Consider the following 16,731-nt stretch of genomic DNA (forward strand, 5'->3'; position numbering starts at 1 on the left):
GTGTTCACATCGAATTATTATTTACAGGTCGTTTGGAAAAGACAAAAAATACAAAAGAAAAATATTCCTTTAACGTTTGTTAACGTTTGCGTCGGAGAGTATAAAATTAACAAGAAAAATAAATCAACTCCGCACAGACAACACGGAAATAGAGGTAGCCAATCAGAATCCTGAGTCTTGTGTGTCACCGTAGAAACGTCCCGAAACGTGGCGTCCACGCTGTAGGATTTATAAACATTAAGTTACGTAAATATACATTTAATTATGTGTCGGTTTTAATCCATCTTTTAATCCAAGCATTTAGGAGATCTGTTTATTGCTGTGGATCTCAGAGAGAAAGAGAAATGAAGAGGAAAAACACAGAGATGACACTCAAGGTGCGTGTTGTAGAGTTTATTCGAGTTTCTACTCAAACTTGTATAGCAACGTGTAGAAACTTGTGTAGTCTTTATTATGTGTAGTCTTTATTATGTGTAGTCTTTATTATGTGTAGTCTTTATTATGTGTAGTCTTTATTATGTGTAGTCTTTATTATGTGTAGTCTTTATTATGTGTAGTCTTTATTATGTGTAGTCTTTATTATGTGTAGTCTGTATTATGTGTAGTCTGTATTATGTGTAGTCTGTATTATGTGTAGTCTTTATTATGTGTAGTCTGTATTATGTGTAGTCTTTATTATGTGTAGTCATCTGTCTGTATTATGTGTAGTCTGTATTATGTGTAGTCATCTGTCTGTATTATGTGTAGTCTGTATTATGTGTAGTCTTTATTATGTGTAGTCTTTATTATGTGTAGTCATCTGTCTGTATTATGTGTAGTCTTTATTATGTGTAGTCTGTATTATGTGTAGTCATCTGTCTGTATTATGTGTAGTCTGTATTATGTGTAGTCTTTATTATGTGTAGTCTGTATTATGTGTAGTCTTTATTATGTGTAGTCTGTATTATGTGTAGTCTTTATTATGTGTAGTCTTTATTATGTGTAGTCTGTATTATGTGTAGTCATCTGTCTGTATTATGTGTAGTTAACTGTCAGTATTATGTGTAGTCTACTGTCTGTATTATGTGTAGTCTACTGTCTGTATTATGTGTAGTTAACTGTCTGTATTATGTGTAGTCATCTGTCTGTATTATGTGTAGTTAACTGTCTGTATTATGTGTAGTCTACTGTCTGTATTATGTGTAGTCTTTATTATGTGTAGTCTACTGTCTGTATTATGTGTAGTCTACTGTCTGTATTATGTGTAGTCTGTATTATGTGTAGTCTGTATTATGTGTAGTCTGTATTATGTGTAGTCTGTATTATGTGTAGTCTGTATTATGTGTAGTCTGTATTATGTGTAGTCTGTATTATGTGTAGTCTGTATTATGTGTAGTCTGTATTATGTGTAGTCTGTATTATGTGTAGTCTTTATTATGTGTAGTCATCTGTCTGTATTATGTGTAGTTAACTGTCTGTATTATGTGTAGTCTTTATTATGTGTAGTCTACTGTCTGTATTATGTGTAGTCTACTGTCTGTATTATGTGTAGTCTACTGTCTGTATTATGTGTAGTCTTTATTATGTGTAGTCTACTGTCTGTATTATGTGTAGTCTTTATTATGTGTAGTCTACTGTCTGTATTATGTGTAGTCATCTGTCTGTATTATGTGTAGTTAACTGTCTGTATTATGTGTAGTCTGTATTATGTGTAGTCTACTGTCTGTATTATGTGTAGTTAACTGTCTGTATTATGTGTAGTCTTTATTATGTGTAGTTAACTGTCTGTATTATGTGTAGTCATCTGTCTGTATTATGTGTAGTCATCTGTCTGTATTATGTGTAGTCTACTGTCTGTATTATGTGTAGTTAACTGTCTGTATTATGTGTAGTCATCTGTCTGTATTATGTGTAGTTAACTGTCTGTATTATGTGTAGTCATCTGTCTGTATTATGTGTAGTTAACTGTCTGTATTATGTGTAGTTAACTGTCTGTATTATGTGTAGTCTTTATTATGTGTAGTCTTTATTATGTGTAGTCTGTATTATGTGTAGTCTGTATTATGTGTAGTCTACTGTCTGTATTATGTGTAGTCTACTGTCTGTATTATGTGTAGTCTACTGGTTTATTATTTACCTTAGACATTTACAATAAACAAACCAGGTTTAATAAAACAGACCAAGGAAGCAAGCGGCAGCGGCAAAGAAAAACACCCTGAGAATTCATGAAGAAGAAACCTGGAGTAAAGTCAGGATTGTGGGATTAGAAACTATTACAGTAGTAAAGACAAAGCTCTGTATCTCTGTATCTGTGCCCAGGTCTCAGTTCCAATGTGTCACGATGATTCTAACACGTGTGAACGTGTTTCATTTCTAGGTCTCGGAGCAGTTCGACCCGATCATCGAGGTGAAGAAGAAGAATAAAAAGAAGAAGAAAGGTGGAGATATAGATTCGACCGACACTTTTGATGCGACAGACGAATGTAAAAACGAAGACCTCGAAGGCAAAGAGGTGTGTCTGTCTGTGTGTGTGTGTGTGTCTGTGTGTGTGTGTGTGTGTCTGTGTGTGTGTCTGTGTGTATGTGTTTTTGCGGATTCAAGCACGCATATAGATTCTAACACATGTGGACGTGTTTCATTTCTAGGTCTCGGAGCAGTTCGACCCGATCATCGAGGTGAAGAAAAAGAATAAAAAGAAGAAGAAAGGTGGAGATATAGATTCGACCGACACTTTTGATGCGACAGACGAATGTAAAAATGAAGACCTCGATGGCAAAGAGGTGTGTGTGTGTGTGTGTGTGTGTGTGTGTGTGTGTGTGTTTGCGGACTCGAGCACACGTAACCATACTGCACACATACTGTCATAGATTTCAGCTGATCCACATGACCCACACAAGTACATTTTTTGTCATTAAATAACACGTGGGGGGCACGGTGTCTTAGCAGTTAGCACGTTCGCCTCGCACCTCCAGGGTTGGGGGTTCAATACCCACCTCCGCCTTGTGTGTGTGGAGTTTGCATGTTCTCCCCGTGTCTCAGGGGTTTCCTCCGGGTACTCCGGTTTCCTCCCCCGGTCCAAAGACATGCATGGTAGGTTGATTGGCATCTCTGGAAAATTGTCCGTAGTGTGTGAGTGTGTGTGTGTGTGTGTGTGTGTGTGTGAGTGAATGAGAGTGTGTGTGTGCCCTGTGATGGGTTGGCACTCCGTCCAGGGTGTATCCTGCCTCGATGCCCGATGACGCCTGAGATAAGCACAGGCTCCCCATGACCCGAGAAGTTCGGATAAGTGGTAGAAAATGAGTGAGTGAGTAAATAACACGTTTGTATAAACCGCACAAGGATACGAAGGTTTCTCGTTTGTAGGAATCTGAGGGTTGTGAAGCTGTGAGCTGTGCGGTAAAGAAAAAAAAGAAGAAGGTGAAAAAGGAGAAAGACGCAACCGTGGACATCGCAGAGGCCGCTGATCTTGCGGAGAGCCGTACGAACGAAGAGCTTAACAAGAAGAAGAAAGAAGCGCACCAAGACAAGGTATAGGAACAGTGTAACACGTAATCACTGAGATAGCTGTGGATGCTGTGGGGTGTTATTACATATGGTTATGTAACAAATCTCTCCTCTCTTATTTTAAGCATCCTGTAATAACCGAAAGAGTAGAAGAAGAGGAAGGCACGGAGGACGAGGACGATGAAGAGCTGAGCCCGGAGGAAAGACGAGTGCTAGAGAGGAAGCTGAAGAAGATTAGGAAAAAGGAGGAGAAGAAGAAGCAGAAGGAAATTGTAAAGTCTGAGAAGGAGGAGAGCAAAAGCAGCATCGCACAGACACAGGCTCTGGACTATCTGACATGGTGAGAAACACACACACACACACACACACACACACACATATATACAGTGTGCTTACACAGATGCTAGAATCTGATAGACTTTGTGTGTGTCGGTAGCTGGTCCGAGAAGCGGGACGAGTGGAAGTTCCAGAAGACGAGGCAGGTGTGGCTCCTGCAGCACATGTACGACAGGGAGAAGGTACGAATAGCATCACTTCTATTTTTATAGATTTATTTTGCAATGTTTTTAGCTATGGTTAAGTGTTAAAATTTTCCTGCGTCAGCGATGACTGTTTGTGTGAAAGCATCCTCTCATTTTCACCTTTCTCGTTGTGTCTCAGGTGCCGGATGCTCATTTCTCAGTTCTCTTATCGTATCTGGAAGGACTGCGAGGTGTCGCTCGGGACATCACAGTGCAGAAAGCAGAGGCTTTGGTCCGATTTGGGGCGGGTCCAGAAGATGAAGAGGGAGTGGTTACAGAATCACAGAGGAAGACACAACGAGCAAGAGATGTAGTTCAGATTCTTTCTTGAGGATGCAGGAAAAATGTATGTCTCGCCGTCCGTTTTCTTCACGCCGACACGTCCGTGCAATGACATGATGCGTTGAACTGAATTAGTGGACAGAAAACCCATCTGTGTGTTTAAGCCTGTAAATATGATGAAATAAAAATATTTGTCCGGTTTTTCAAGATATTTGAGTAATTATTTTCACTTTGATGATGAAGGGTTTAGTACAAGGATAAGTAATAAATCATCTCCAGCACCTGTCTGGAGTCCCTCATGGCTGCGTGCTCAGTCCACTGCTGTTCACTCTGCTGACTCACGACTGTGTATCAATGCACAGATGGAACCATATCATCAAGTTCACCGGTGACACGACCGTGGTGGGTCTCATCAGCAAGAACGACGCATAAAAGCTTCTTGACTTGAAGTCATTTTATACCATTTTACCTCTTAATCGAACATGAACGACTACTAACTGTAGACTAAACCTCCAACCCAAGAGTCTTAATACACCGTATTAATTTGCCTTGATTATACTACACTGTTTTATATTTCATCCAATAGGTGGCGCTGTATTTTAGTATGTTGCTGTTTGTTATGTCCTACCCGTATTCGACAAATCTGTTCTCTTGGATTGTGATTGGTTAGTTGCTCTTCGTCTACGCGAGAGCTGGATTATTTTATCCAATCAGACCCGTGGAGGCGGGACTTTCTGTAATACGGGTAGGAAAGAAAGCAACGAACTCTTGAAGGACCAAAAGCGTGAGATTCACCTTGCTAATGTCTTTATCTAATGTGCGTTATTACTGTTCTGTGCAGTGTATTTAGATCCTACAATGAGCAGATATGTCCTTCCTGTGTCTGTGTTCGGGACTGTGTTCGGCTGTGCTGTGCTGCTAAAGTAAGTGAGATTAGCCGCTGGTTTGTGACTCTGGAGTGCATTATTTATATAGTGTATATTATATATAGTGTATATTATATAGTGTATATTATATATAGTGTATATTATATAGTGTATATTATATATAGTGTATATTATATATGGTGTATATTATTATTATATAGTGTATATTATATATAGTGTATATTATATAGTGTATATTATATATAGTGTATGTTATATATAGTGTATGTTATATATAGTGTATATTATTATATAGTGTATATTATATATAGTTTATATTATTATATAGTGTATATTATATATAGTGTATATTATATAGTGTATATTATATATAGTGTATATTATATATGGTGTATATTATATATAGTGTATATTATATATGGTGTATATTATATATAGTGTATATTATATATGGTGTATATTATTATTATATAGTGTATATTATATATAGTGTATGTTATATATAGTGTATATTATATATAGTGTATATTATTATTATATAGTGTATATTATTATATAGTGTATATTATATATAGTGTATATTATATAGTGAATGTTGTGTATGTTATATAGTGTATATTATATAGTGTATATTATATAGTGTATATTATATATAATGTATATTATATAGTGTATATTATATATAGTGTATATTATGTAGTGTATATTATATAGTGTATGTTATATATAGTGTATATTTTATATAGTGTATATTATATATATATATAGTGTATAATATATATAGTGTATATTATATATATATATATATATATATATATATATATATATAATATATATATATATAGTGTATAATATATATAGTGTATATTATATATAGTGTATAGGGGAAGTCATATATAGTGTATATTATATATAGTGTATATTATACATAGTTTATATTATATATAGTGTATAGGGGAAGTCATATATAGTGTATATTATATATAGTGTATATTATACATAGTTTATATTATATATAGTGTATAGGGGAAGTCGTACAGAGTGTATAGGGGATGTCATACATAGTGTATATTATACATAGTGTATAGGTGAAGACATGCATATTGTATAGGTGAAGACGTACATAGTGTATAGGTGAAGACATACATAGTGTATAGGTGAAGACATACATAGTGTATAGGGGAAGACGTACATAGTGTATAGGTGAAGACATACATAGTGTATAGGGGAAGACATACATAGTGTATAGGGGAAGACATACATAGTGTATAGGGGAAGACATACATAGTGTATAGGTGAAGACATACATAGTGTATAGGGGAAGACATACATAGTGTATAGGTGAAGACATACATAGTGTATAGGTGAAGACATACCCAATGAATTGCACTTATATACTGTGTAGAGAGCCATTTAGAAATTACCCATTGACTTACAGGTATAGTAAGAACTCATCTTTAAATAAAGCTGTGAATAATAAAGTATTCTCTACCCTATGTACTACCCTACCTGTTTAATGGGAAAACATCTTGAATTCATTTGATTTGTTCGTCAGTAACTGCAAGTTTATTTCTCACTATTTGTCCCCCGGCAGGAATCATTTGACAGGAGGCTCCTGTCCAAGTAAAACCAAGATCCATGGAAAGACGGTGGTTATAACTGGGGCCAACACCGGGATCGGAAAAGAGACGGCCCGAGAGCTGGCCAGGAGAGGTACGACTCTCTTCTGATGCGGAACCCAGTCCTAGAAGGGCTGCAACATTTGTCAAGAACAAACATCATTGAACTGTCAGAATCTTGAAAGTGAATGAAAAGAAGGATTTTCTTGTGTTCCTGTGCAGGAGGAAGGATTATTATGGGATGTCGGGACATGAAGAAGTGTGAGGAAGCAGCGTATGAGATCAGAGGTTCTACCCTGAACCCCCATGTTTACGCCAGACACGTTGACCTGGCTTCAATTAAATCTATACGGACATTTGCTGAGAAGATTATCCAAGGTAGGACACACACACACACACACACACACACACACACACACACACACACACACACACATTGTGATCTGCTACCAATGAACTTTATTTATTATTGTGATAATTGTAATGAAAAGTTTACAGATAATTTAATGCGTCTCTGTACGTGTGTTTTTTCAGACGAGGAAAGAGTGGACGTTCTGATCAACAATGCTGCAGTGATGAGGTGTCCTCCAGGGAAGACTGAAGATGGATTTGACATGCAATTTGGAGTCAACTACCTGGGTGAGACTGTAGCATTAAAGAAGTCCAAGTCTGACACAGCCACAATACACTCAGCACAAATGACATTCCTCTAACCTAAAGGTCATGTAATAATCATTCCTTATTATAACGTCCAGTTTGTATCTTTAAACAGCTTTGTGTACATTTATGTCTGGTTGTAGGCCATTTCCTCCTGACCAACTTGCTGCTGGAGAAGCTGAGAGACTCCGCCCCCAGCAGAGTGATCAACTTATCGTCTTTGGCGCACATCGTCGGCGAGATTGACTTTGAGGATCTGAACTGGGACAGGAAGAAGTTTGACACGAAAAAGGCGTATTGCCAGAGCAAACTCGCCATCGTGCTGTTTACACGAGAGCTTGCACGCAGGCTTGAAGGTTAGTGTGTGTATGTATGTGTGTGTCCTTCACATTGAAGGAGCAGGATCTGGAAGCTCTGGCTTATCTGATTTAGTAAAAACTCTGACATGTGTGTGTGTTTTTTGTTCTAGGTACTGGAGTCACGGTAAATGCCCTGCACCCTGGAGTTGTTGCCACAGATCTGGGTAGACACACTGGCATGCACCAATCCCAGTTCTCCAGCACTGTGCTCAGTAAGTACACTTGCTATTTTTAAGAGATCTTGCTAAAAGAAAAAACATAATTTTTCCTTATATACCACAATTTTTATTAATTAAAAAAAAACATCATTTTTTATCTATCCCATCTAATCAAATTTCATATTTTGGAATGTCCGGAAACGATTATAGCAGCTACTAACAGTCAGACCCCCGGTCAGATTGTTACTATGGAAACGATAACATGTTGAGAACGAATTACAGCAGTGATCAACACCTTGTAAGAACAGCCCTAAACGGAAATACTCCGAAGTCAAAAAGTTTCTTTGCCCTGTGTGAGGATCACCAGACAATCTTCTAATTCAAAAACTGAAATACACCAGAATATCCATTTGTAAATTTATCCTGTTCTTTACACCAGGTCCAGTCTTCTACCTGCTCATAAAGTCACCCGAACTTGGTGCGCAGCCCAGTGTCTACCTGGCTGTTGCCGAGGAGCTGGCGGGCGTGAGCGGTCGTTATTATGACGTTATGAAGGAGAAAGAACCCGCCCCTCAGGCTCTGGACCAGGAAGAGGCGGTCAGGCTCTGGGATATCAGCACATCTCTGGTGGGTTTAGAGACCACTGTTTCTGTACAAACATCTTCTCCAGAGACCGTAACGCAAGTTCTGCCGGAGCAGATCCGGACACGTCCTTCAGAGCCCACTCCTGCTGTCACTAGCATGTAAGAGGCTGTGAGGCAAAGTGATTTCAAATAGTACGTGTTACGGAACTGAAAATCGCTGCTACATGTGGAAACTGTTTATGGTGACTTCTTCATCACACAGCAAATGAAAATGTATAACAGTCTTTTTACGTACCAGTTGAGCTGGAACATCTTTTTGGAATTAAAAGTATATATTTAAAACAACCTCCATGGTTTCTTTGCTTGGCAATTTTCTGATAATTTGTAAACTGTTCCAACTGTCACGGAACTTAAAGCAACATAAACACACTCAGAAGAAAGTGATATATTGACCCTCTTCTGTATACATGAGCTCACGGACGCACGTGATTGGCTAGTCCTGCTGTGATTGACTAGACAGAGAACGCCGTCCCTCCCATTTTCAAGCATAACTATTGTTATATGGATTATTTTTCACCAGCTACCAATTATAATGTAGTTTGATGCACATAATATATGGAATGTTAATATATAATTATGACATATTACACCAGATTACTGTTAATAAAATGTCAACCCTGAAGCTCTTACAGTACAGACATAGAGTTTTAATTTTGACTAATGAATAATCAGAGATATTTGAACATTACTAAACCGGTCCATAAGAGCATTTGGTGTAAAGTGTAAAACGTGAAACCAGCTAAGCTGACAGACCCAACAACTTGCTCGCTATGATTCATGGTGCGTCGTCGTTGATGGATTTAGGATGAAACATCTGGTAGCATGAAATTTGATGTTCGCTTCTGGCATCATGTCCTGACTTTGACACTCTGCAGTGTGACGTGTAAACATGTGGAGTTCAGAGAACCTGCGATTCACACACAATGATTCTTAAATGTTTGTTTGATGTGTAAATATAAATCATGTCCTTTCTTTCCCTCTTTGACTTACAGTATAATGAATAGTGTGTTTCCCTTAAGTAAGAGAGTTATATAGCAGTCTTTGAATTACCTAAAATGAGTCACAAGCTAAAGCAAGGACTTTTATAGTAGTAAAGTAGAGGTAGTAAGTGAGGTAAAGTTTAATTTTGCAGTAAATGTGAGGTAGTAAGTGAGGTAAAGTTTTATTTTGTAGTAAATGTGAGGTAGTAAGTGAGGTAAAGTTTTATTTTGTAGTAAATGTGAGGTAGTAAGTGAGGCAAAGTTTTATTTTGTAGTAAATGAGGTCGTAAGTGAGGTAAAGTTTTATTTTGCAGTAAATGTGAGGTAGTAAGTGAGGTAAAGTTTTATTTTGTAGTAAATGAGGTAGTAAATTAGGCAAAGTTTTATTTTGTAGTAAATGAGGTAGTAAATTAGGCAAAGTTTTATTTTGTAGTAAATGAGGTCGTAAGTGAGGTAAAGTTTTATTTTGCAGTAATTGTGAGGTAGTAAGTGAGGCAAAGTTTTATTTTGTAGTAAATGTGAGGTAGTAAGTGAAGCAAAGTTTTATTTTGTAGTAAATGAGGTCGTAAGTGAGGTAAAGTTTTATTTTGTAGTAAATGTGAGGTAGTAAATGAGGTAGTAAATTAGGCAAAGTTTTATTTTGTAGTAAATGTGAGGTAGTAAGTGAGGTAAAGTTTGATTTTGTAGTAAATGTGAGGAAGTATTTTGCTTCTGAACGACCACCTTTTCCCTCATGTGTGTGAGGCAGAAATAGTTTGAGTCCATGTTTAGCTTAGCTAGCTAACGAGACAATAGTGACTACATATCCCATCATGCATCTCGGCAACGAAACGTCACCCGCGGGTCGGTCCAAGGTCCGGTGTAAACAAGACTGTTATATTTTAGCCAGGTTTAATAATATAACGTTTTCAGGTGTCGCGGGGCTTCTTCATCGGTGCTCTTGTGTTCTGTGTTCGAAAAGGATCAGATAAAGTTACCGGTAAAGTTACCGTGTGATTGGGAACTGAACTTTCAGCGTAACGACACGGCGCTAATTTCGGTGTGTAATAAGTCACTAATACACAGATTTTAAATGAAAGCACTGATTGATGCTGATGATGTTGTTTATTCTGTAGTTTAGTGGCTTGACAGAATGGCGGAGGCTCCAGAAGACGTCCACAGTGATGACTGTCTCACTTCATACACACACGTCTACAGCCAGGACCTGCTGAAGTAAAGTGTCCTGGTCTTCAGGATTATTCACTTATACATTATTCCATGTTCTCATAGAACACTGTTTTGTTCCTTATTCATCTTTCCTCATCCTTCAGTCCATATATTCTGCTCCTTTTCACTTACTCCATATATCTTGTCTTTTATCACTCCTTCCCCATTCATTATTCCTCTTTACTTGTTGATCATTTTCCCTTATTCTTTATTTTTTCCTCCTTTATCCCTTGTTCTTATCCATAGCTCCCTTTTTCTTTATTATTTCTTACTTCTTATTTCTTATCCCTTGTTCCTCTTCGCTCACTTCCTGTTCATCGTTCCTCATTCCCTGTTTCATACTATTCCTTATCCAAATATTCCGTATCCCTTACTTCTCATTCCTTATCCCTTTTTCCTAATCCCTTATTCCTCTTTCTTTATATCTTATCCTATAGTCGTTTTTCCTCCTTCCTCACTACCGGTCTCCTGATTGCTCATTCCTGATCCTTTACTCCTTACTCCATATTCCTTATGCCTTATCCCGCCTTTCCCATCTCATTATTTATCTTTTCCTCATTTCTCATCTCTCTCTCTCTCACTCATTTACTACCGCTTATCCGAACTTCTCGGGTCACGGGGAGCCTGTGCCTATCTCAGGCGTCATCGGGCATCGAGGCAGGATACACCCTGGACGGAGTGCCAACCCATCACAGGGCACACACACACACACACACACACACACACACACACACACACTACGGACAATTTTCCAGAGATGCCAATCAACCTACCATGCATGTCTTTGGACCGGGGGAGGAAACCGGAGTACCCGGAGGAAACCCCCGAGGCACGGGGAGAACATGCAAACTCCACACACACAATCTCTCACTGCTTGTGTCTGTACTGCAAATTTCTTATCTCTTACTTATTCCTTATACTTTATCGCTCCTCTTGATTGATTGATCGTGATTGATTTGATGTCTGTGTAAATAATTAAATCCTCTTTTTTTTTCTTCTCTCGCAGGGATCAAGTGGCCTTTATTACGGGCGGCGGCTCCGGCATCGGCTTCCGTATCGCGGAGGTTCTCATGAGGTACAGCGGTTTTGGTTACTACTCTGTTTCTCAGGTGAACAAATCCACGTTACTGATGTCCCTGATCGATTGTCATCTTCTCTTCCACCTTTAAATTTCCTAAAAATGATAATAAAAAAATCAACAAGTAAGGCTCTAAGGTGCGTCTCTTTCAGGCACGGCTGCGACACGGTGATTGCCAGCAGGAACCTTGAGAAGCTCACTGAGGTATTCTTCCTGTTCCACACGCTCCAACGTTACAGACGAGAAACTTCATTTTAAAGCTTATTTTATAAGAGATTTTATATTTGTTTGTTTTTCTAGGCGGCGAAGAAGCTGACCAACGCGACGGGACGTCACTGCCTGCCCCTTCAGGTGGACGTGCGGCATCCTGACACCATCTCTACCGCCGTAGACGAGACCCTGAAGGAGTTCGGACGTGTCGATATTCTAATCAACAGTACGTCGTGTCCTCAGTGTTTATGTGCTTTTATCCCAAGAGTCAGTTTTTTTTCCTGTCTACAATAATATACAGTCGATTTCTCTTTGTCCGTCATCTGTGCAGACGCCGCAGGGAACTTCCTGTGTCCGGCCACCGCTCTGTCCTTCAATGCCTTCAAAACGGTTATGGAGATTGACACCATGGGAACGTTCAACACCAGCAAAGTCATCTATGAAAAATGGTTCAAGGTAAAAAAAAACCAACGTATTTTCATTTTAACACTAAATCAGCTGCTTTTTCATCATATCGTAAACGTTTTACACCACGGCACTTAAATCACAGCCTCCTGTTAATGTGGGGGAAGTCGTGACCTAATGGTTTAGAGAGTCTGACTCCTAACCCTAAGGTTGTGGGTTCGAGTCTCGGGCCGGCAATTCCACGATTGAGGTGCCATTGAGCAAGGCACCGAACTGCTCCCCCAACTGCCCCCTCGGGCGCCACAGCATAAAACATTATGCAGCATCGTTGATTCCGTACTTAAAGGTTCTGTACTGTTTTTTTAGGATCACGGCGGCTCCATTGTGAACATCTCGGCCACACTCGGATACAAAGGTCAAGCGCTCCAGGTGCATGCTGGGTCGGCGAAGGCCGCCAACGGTTAGTGCGACCTCCTCGCTCTACGTTCACGATAGCAAGCGACAAGTTGCTATGTTTCGCTTATAGTTTCTGTCTTGTGGTTATGTAGCTACTGCTACTGTTATTGTTTGTGGGCGTGGCCCGACTTCAGCTCTTTAAATCTATCTGCTTAAACAGTGTACGGGTCGTTGATACATACTCGGCTTTGCGCGGGTTAGCGACGCAAACGACCCGCGCTAGCGATTTCTGCTCATCGGCGACTTCGATGATTTTTCAAAGCTTCTGAGCTTTTTTTTTTATTTGTTTTTTAATATACACAAACAACAAACAGAAAAAGAGCTAGATCAAGTATTTCAGGAAGATGAAGGTCTGTCGTTTGAAGACGTTCAGACATCTAGGGGAAGTTAATTATTTATTTTATAATCTTTATAACAGGGTTACAAGTTATGTTATGGGGGAAACTTTTTCACTGAACTGAATAATATGTACCAGGAAGTTGTATGATTTTTTTTTTCTTTTTTGTATTGTTTGTGTGTGTGTGTGTGTGTGTGTGTGTGTGTGTGTGTGTGTGTGTGTGTGTGTGTATAGATGCCATGACAAAACACTTGGCAGTGGAATGGGGTCCTAGTGGTGTGAGGGTCAACACTGTGGCCCCAGGTCCCATTTCTGGCACTGAGGGTTACCGCAGACTTGGTATGAATTTGTGAGAATCTGTTATTTGTGTTGACGTCATGAGACTTGGTAATATTACAGACCGTCACTTTAAAGGATTAAGAGGACGTTCAAAAATAATTAACAAGACAATTCTCTGTCTGTCTCTCTCTCTCTCTCTTTCTGTCTCTTTCTCTCTGTGTCTCTCTTTCTCTCTCTCATTCTCTCTCTTTTGTCTCTCTTTGTCTCTCTCTCTTTGTGTTTCTCTCTGTCTCTTTCTCTCTCTTTGTGTCTCTCTGTCTGTCTTTGTGTCTCTCTGTCTGTCTCTGTCTCTCTCTGTCTGTCTCTGTCTCTCTCTCTCTGTCTGTCTCTGTCTCTCTCTCTCTGTCTCTCTCTCTCTGTCTGTCGCTGTCTCTCTCTCTCTGTCTCTCTTTCTGTCTCTCTCTGTCTGTCTGTCTCTCTCTGTCTCTCTCTGTACCCCCCCCACCCCCACCCCCGTCAGGTGGCTCCCACGCGGAGAGCACAGGTATTTTCCGGACTATTCCGCTGCAGAGGGCGGGAAATAAAACGGAAATGGCGCACGCAGTTCTTTTCCTGGCGAGCCGCGTGGCATCGTACGTGACCGGCGCTACAGTAGTGGCGGATGGAGGGGCGTGGCTTACCTCAGCCAATGATGTGGAACGCCTGCTGGGTATACACTCATCTCGCTCTGCTAAACTCTGAGAGAAGCAGCACTGCACTCAGGTGTGTGTGTGTGTGTGTGTGTGTGTGTGTGTGTGTTATGGAGACTAAAAGAAGCCCCATATATAAGGAAATAAATATACATACACATATATATTTTAAATGATCCTTTAACAGGAACTTTCATGTACCAGACTCTTGTCTGAGTATCTTCTGCATCTCAGAATGCACAGCAGCTCCAAACGGCTGGACTACAGCAGCAGCAGCTCGAACCGTGGTCCAGTCCAGTCAGTTACACTGAGTTTTAGTGTCACATGTTGTTACAGATGTTTTACTCAGGAGAAGTGATGTGTATGTGTATCAGTCTTCTGTGTGGGGCTTTAGTGAGCAGGTGACTAGGGATGTAGCGTATAAAGCTGCAATCGTATCTCATCTTATTACAGTGTGCCTTTGTAGATTATAATTGGAAGCGACTTAATTGAATTGAATGACTAATTAATTTCATTGACCGATGACATGCTTGGTGTGGTGCTGCTCTTCTCTTCACTGCTAACACACACACACACACACACACACACACACACACACATGCTTTACTAACCACACACATACGTTTTCGTCGATCAGATCTGGACAGATCAGGCACGTGCACACAAACTGTTGTTCATTTTAGAAGCTGTCAATCGATTCGATTTTTTGTCACAATCTGACGTTCTTGTGCTTTGATGAAATGAAGCTAAACTATTTTACACATAAGGAATGGGAAAGTGTGAATTATTTCATTCTGATAACAAGAAAACAGGCAACGTGTCCTTTATTAGTACTGATGATCATTGGTCACTGCTTCTCTGCTGGCACTGACAGGTGCAGAGGCCACGCCTCCTTTTTTTTTTTACAGAGACTGACAGGTGCAGAGGCCACGCCTCCTTTTTTTTTTACAGAGACTGACAGGTGCAGAGGCCACGCCTCCTTTTTTACAGGGACTGACAGGTGCAGAGGCCACGCCTCCTTTTTTTACAGAGACTGACAGGTGCAGAGGCCACACCTTCTTCTCTGCTGGGACTGACAGGTGCAGAGGCCACACCCCCTTCTCTGCTGGGACTGACAGGTGCAGAGCCCACGCCTCCTTTTTTACTGAGACTGACAGGTGCAGAGGCCACGCCTCCTCCTCTTCTGGGACTGACAGGTGCAGAGGCCACGCCTCCTTCTCTACCAGGACTGACAGGTACAGAGGCCACGCCTCCTTCTCTACCGGGACTGACAGGTGCAGAGGCCACTCCTCCTTCTTTACTCTGACTGACAGGTGCATCGGCCACGCCTCCTTCTTTACTCTGACTGACAGGTGCAGAGGCCACGCCTCCTTCTCTGCTGAGACTGTTGAATAAAGAGTCCACACTGCGTTCTCTAGTGTTGAGTTATTTAATTTTAATTTCATTTATGGTTTTTTTTTTTTTTTTAGATCTTTGGTCCCAGGAGAAAAGGAAAGACAAATAACCCTGAGCTGGGAGGAATAGGAGACGGAAACAGTCATGATAGATTCTGATCATTAGAATTTGTTAATTAAAGAGATGCTGCACAACTCATCAGTATGTACCTAATGTGCCTCCTGGAGATGTGCAGCTTGTACATGAGGTGATTATTGTTATTGACTGTTCTTTCTAAAGGGGATTTGAAAGAGGTTAAAGTTAATCTACATTAATTATTATTATTTCTTTTTCTTCTTTTCATCTGTATAATTTTTAATTCAATTATTGGTAATTCCATGTAGATCGTGTTTAAAACAAGATTTTTTTTAAATTATCTTTCCCCGTGACTCTGTTTCACAAACTCCTTTGAGGATTGAAGATTATAAAATGTTTAGAAATATAGTCTAACTCTACATACATGGTTCAATTATTAAAACCTGTAGAATTCATTTCTACTACTTCATGGTGTTTTGTTTGTCTGTACCATCTTCATGTAACCACTAGAGGGCGCAAAGTGTCTGTTTACAAATGAGTAAATAAGGATTGAAAACAATAACAAAAAAATGTGAATTTATTATTAAAAAGTTTTCCGTGTATTACATTATAAAGCATTCATTTTAATCACAAAATAGACAGTTTTTTTAATCCGGCAAACTGGACAAGGATCGCATTGTTACCATGACAACAACTTGGGCTAAGTGATTTACATTAGAAGATAAAAATACAGCAAAATCAATATAGAAACTGTGGTTGATGAAATAAATGTTCCTTAAGGCACTGACTCACATCATTTATACATAAATACTGAGTAGGTGCTTTATCCTGATCAGGATCCAGAGACACTGGCTGTGAGGTGGGAAAACATCCTGAATACCATACAGGTCCATTATGGGGCATCAGGTACACACATGTTCACATCTAGACCCAATTCTAGAGTAGGAGCTTCACCCGCTTGGAGGAAACCGAAGAACCCAGATGAAACTCCACTTCACACAGTTTGCAGAG

General features: G+C 39.7%; 3 protein-coding genes across 7 annotated transcripts; all 3 read left to right on the forward strand.

Moving 5' to 3' along the window:
* Positions 1 to 18: 18 nt before the first annotated feature.
* LOC113663716 (uncharacterized protein C7orf50 homolog) lies at positions 19 to 4,495 on the forward strand. 3 transcript variants are annotated; one of them, XM_027179126.2, is made up of 8 exons: positions 19 to 154; positions 298 to 377; positions 2,357 to 2,491; positions 2,625 to 2,759; positions 3,343 to 3,507; positions 3,609 to 3,823; positions 3,920 to 4,001; positions 4,144 to 4,495. In XM_027179126.2, the coding sequence occupies exons 2-8, from the start codon at positions 345 to 347 to the stop codon at positions 4,333 to 4,335; spliced, it is 957 nt and encodes a 318-aa protein (XP_027034927.2). In that variant the 5' UTR covers positions 19 to 154; positions 298 to 344; the 3' UTR covers positions 4,336 to 4,495. The 3 variants fall into 3 exon arrangements, with proteins under 3 accessions (XP_027034927.2, XP_027034926.2, XP_047666782.1); XM_027179125.2 differs by having other exon boundaries at positions 91 to 221; XM_047810826.1 differs by lacking the exons at positions 19 to 154; positions 2,625 to 2,759 and having other exon boundaries at positions 163 to 377.
* A 131-nt stretch (positions 4,496 to 4,626) lies between these two features.
* Positions 4,627 to 8,895, forward strand: LOC113663715 (retinol dehydrogenase 13). Its single transcript, XM_027179124.2, has 7 exons — positions 4,627 to 5,209; positions 6,768 to 6,886; positions 7,015 to 7,170; positions 7,327 to 7,431; positions 7,593 to 7,805; positions 7,919 to 8,020; positions 8,406 to 8,895. The coding sequence occupies exons 1-7, from the start codon at positions 5,145 to 5,147 to the stop codon at positions 8,711 to 8,713; spliced, it is 1,068 nt and encodes a 355-aa protein (XP_027034925.1). The 5' UTR covers positions 4,627 to 5,144; the 3' UTR covers positions 8,714 to 8,895.
* Positions 8,896 to 10,412: 1,517 nt separating this feature from the next.
* Positions 10,413 to 16,175, forward strand: decr2 (2,4-dienoyl CoA reductase 2, peroxisomal). Of its 3 annotated transcripts, none has more exons than XM_027179104.2 (10): positions 10,413 to 10,629; positions 10,706 to 10,802; positions 11,803 to 11,871; positions 12,027 to 12,078; positions 12,175 to 12,310; positions 12,416 to 12,540; positions 12,856 to 12,949; positions 13,517 to 13,621; positions 14,082 to 14,323; positions 15,720 to 16,175. In XM_027179104.2, the coding sequence occupies exons 2-9, from the start codon at positions 10,723 to 10,725 to the stop codon at positions 14,300 to 14,302; spliced, it is 882 nt and encodes a 293-aa protein (XP_027034905.2). In that variant the 5' UTR covers positions 10,413 to 10,629; positions 10,706 to 10,722; the 3' UTR covers positions 14,303 to 14,323; positions 15,720 to 16,175. The 3 variants fall into 3 exon arrangements, with proteins under 3 accessions (XP_027034905.2, XP_027034904.2, XP_047666783.1); XM_027179103.2 differs by having other exon boundaries at positions 14,082 to 14,270; XM_047810827.1 differs by having other exon boundaries at positions 10,444 to 10,557; positions 14,082 to 14,270.
* The last annotated feature ends 556 nt before the right edge of the window (positions 16,176 to 16,731 follow it).

Source organism: Tachysurus fulvidraco, chromosome 3 (assembly GCF_022655615.1).
Source record: "Tachysurus fulvidraco isolate hzauxx_2018 chromosome 3, HZAU_PFXX_2.0, whole genome shotgun sequence".
In the NCBI taxonomy this organism is placed as follows: Eukaryota; Metazoa; Chordata; class Actinopteri; order Siluriformes; family Bagridae; genus Tachysurus; species Tachysurus fulvidraco.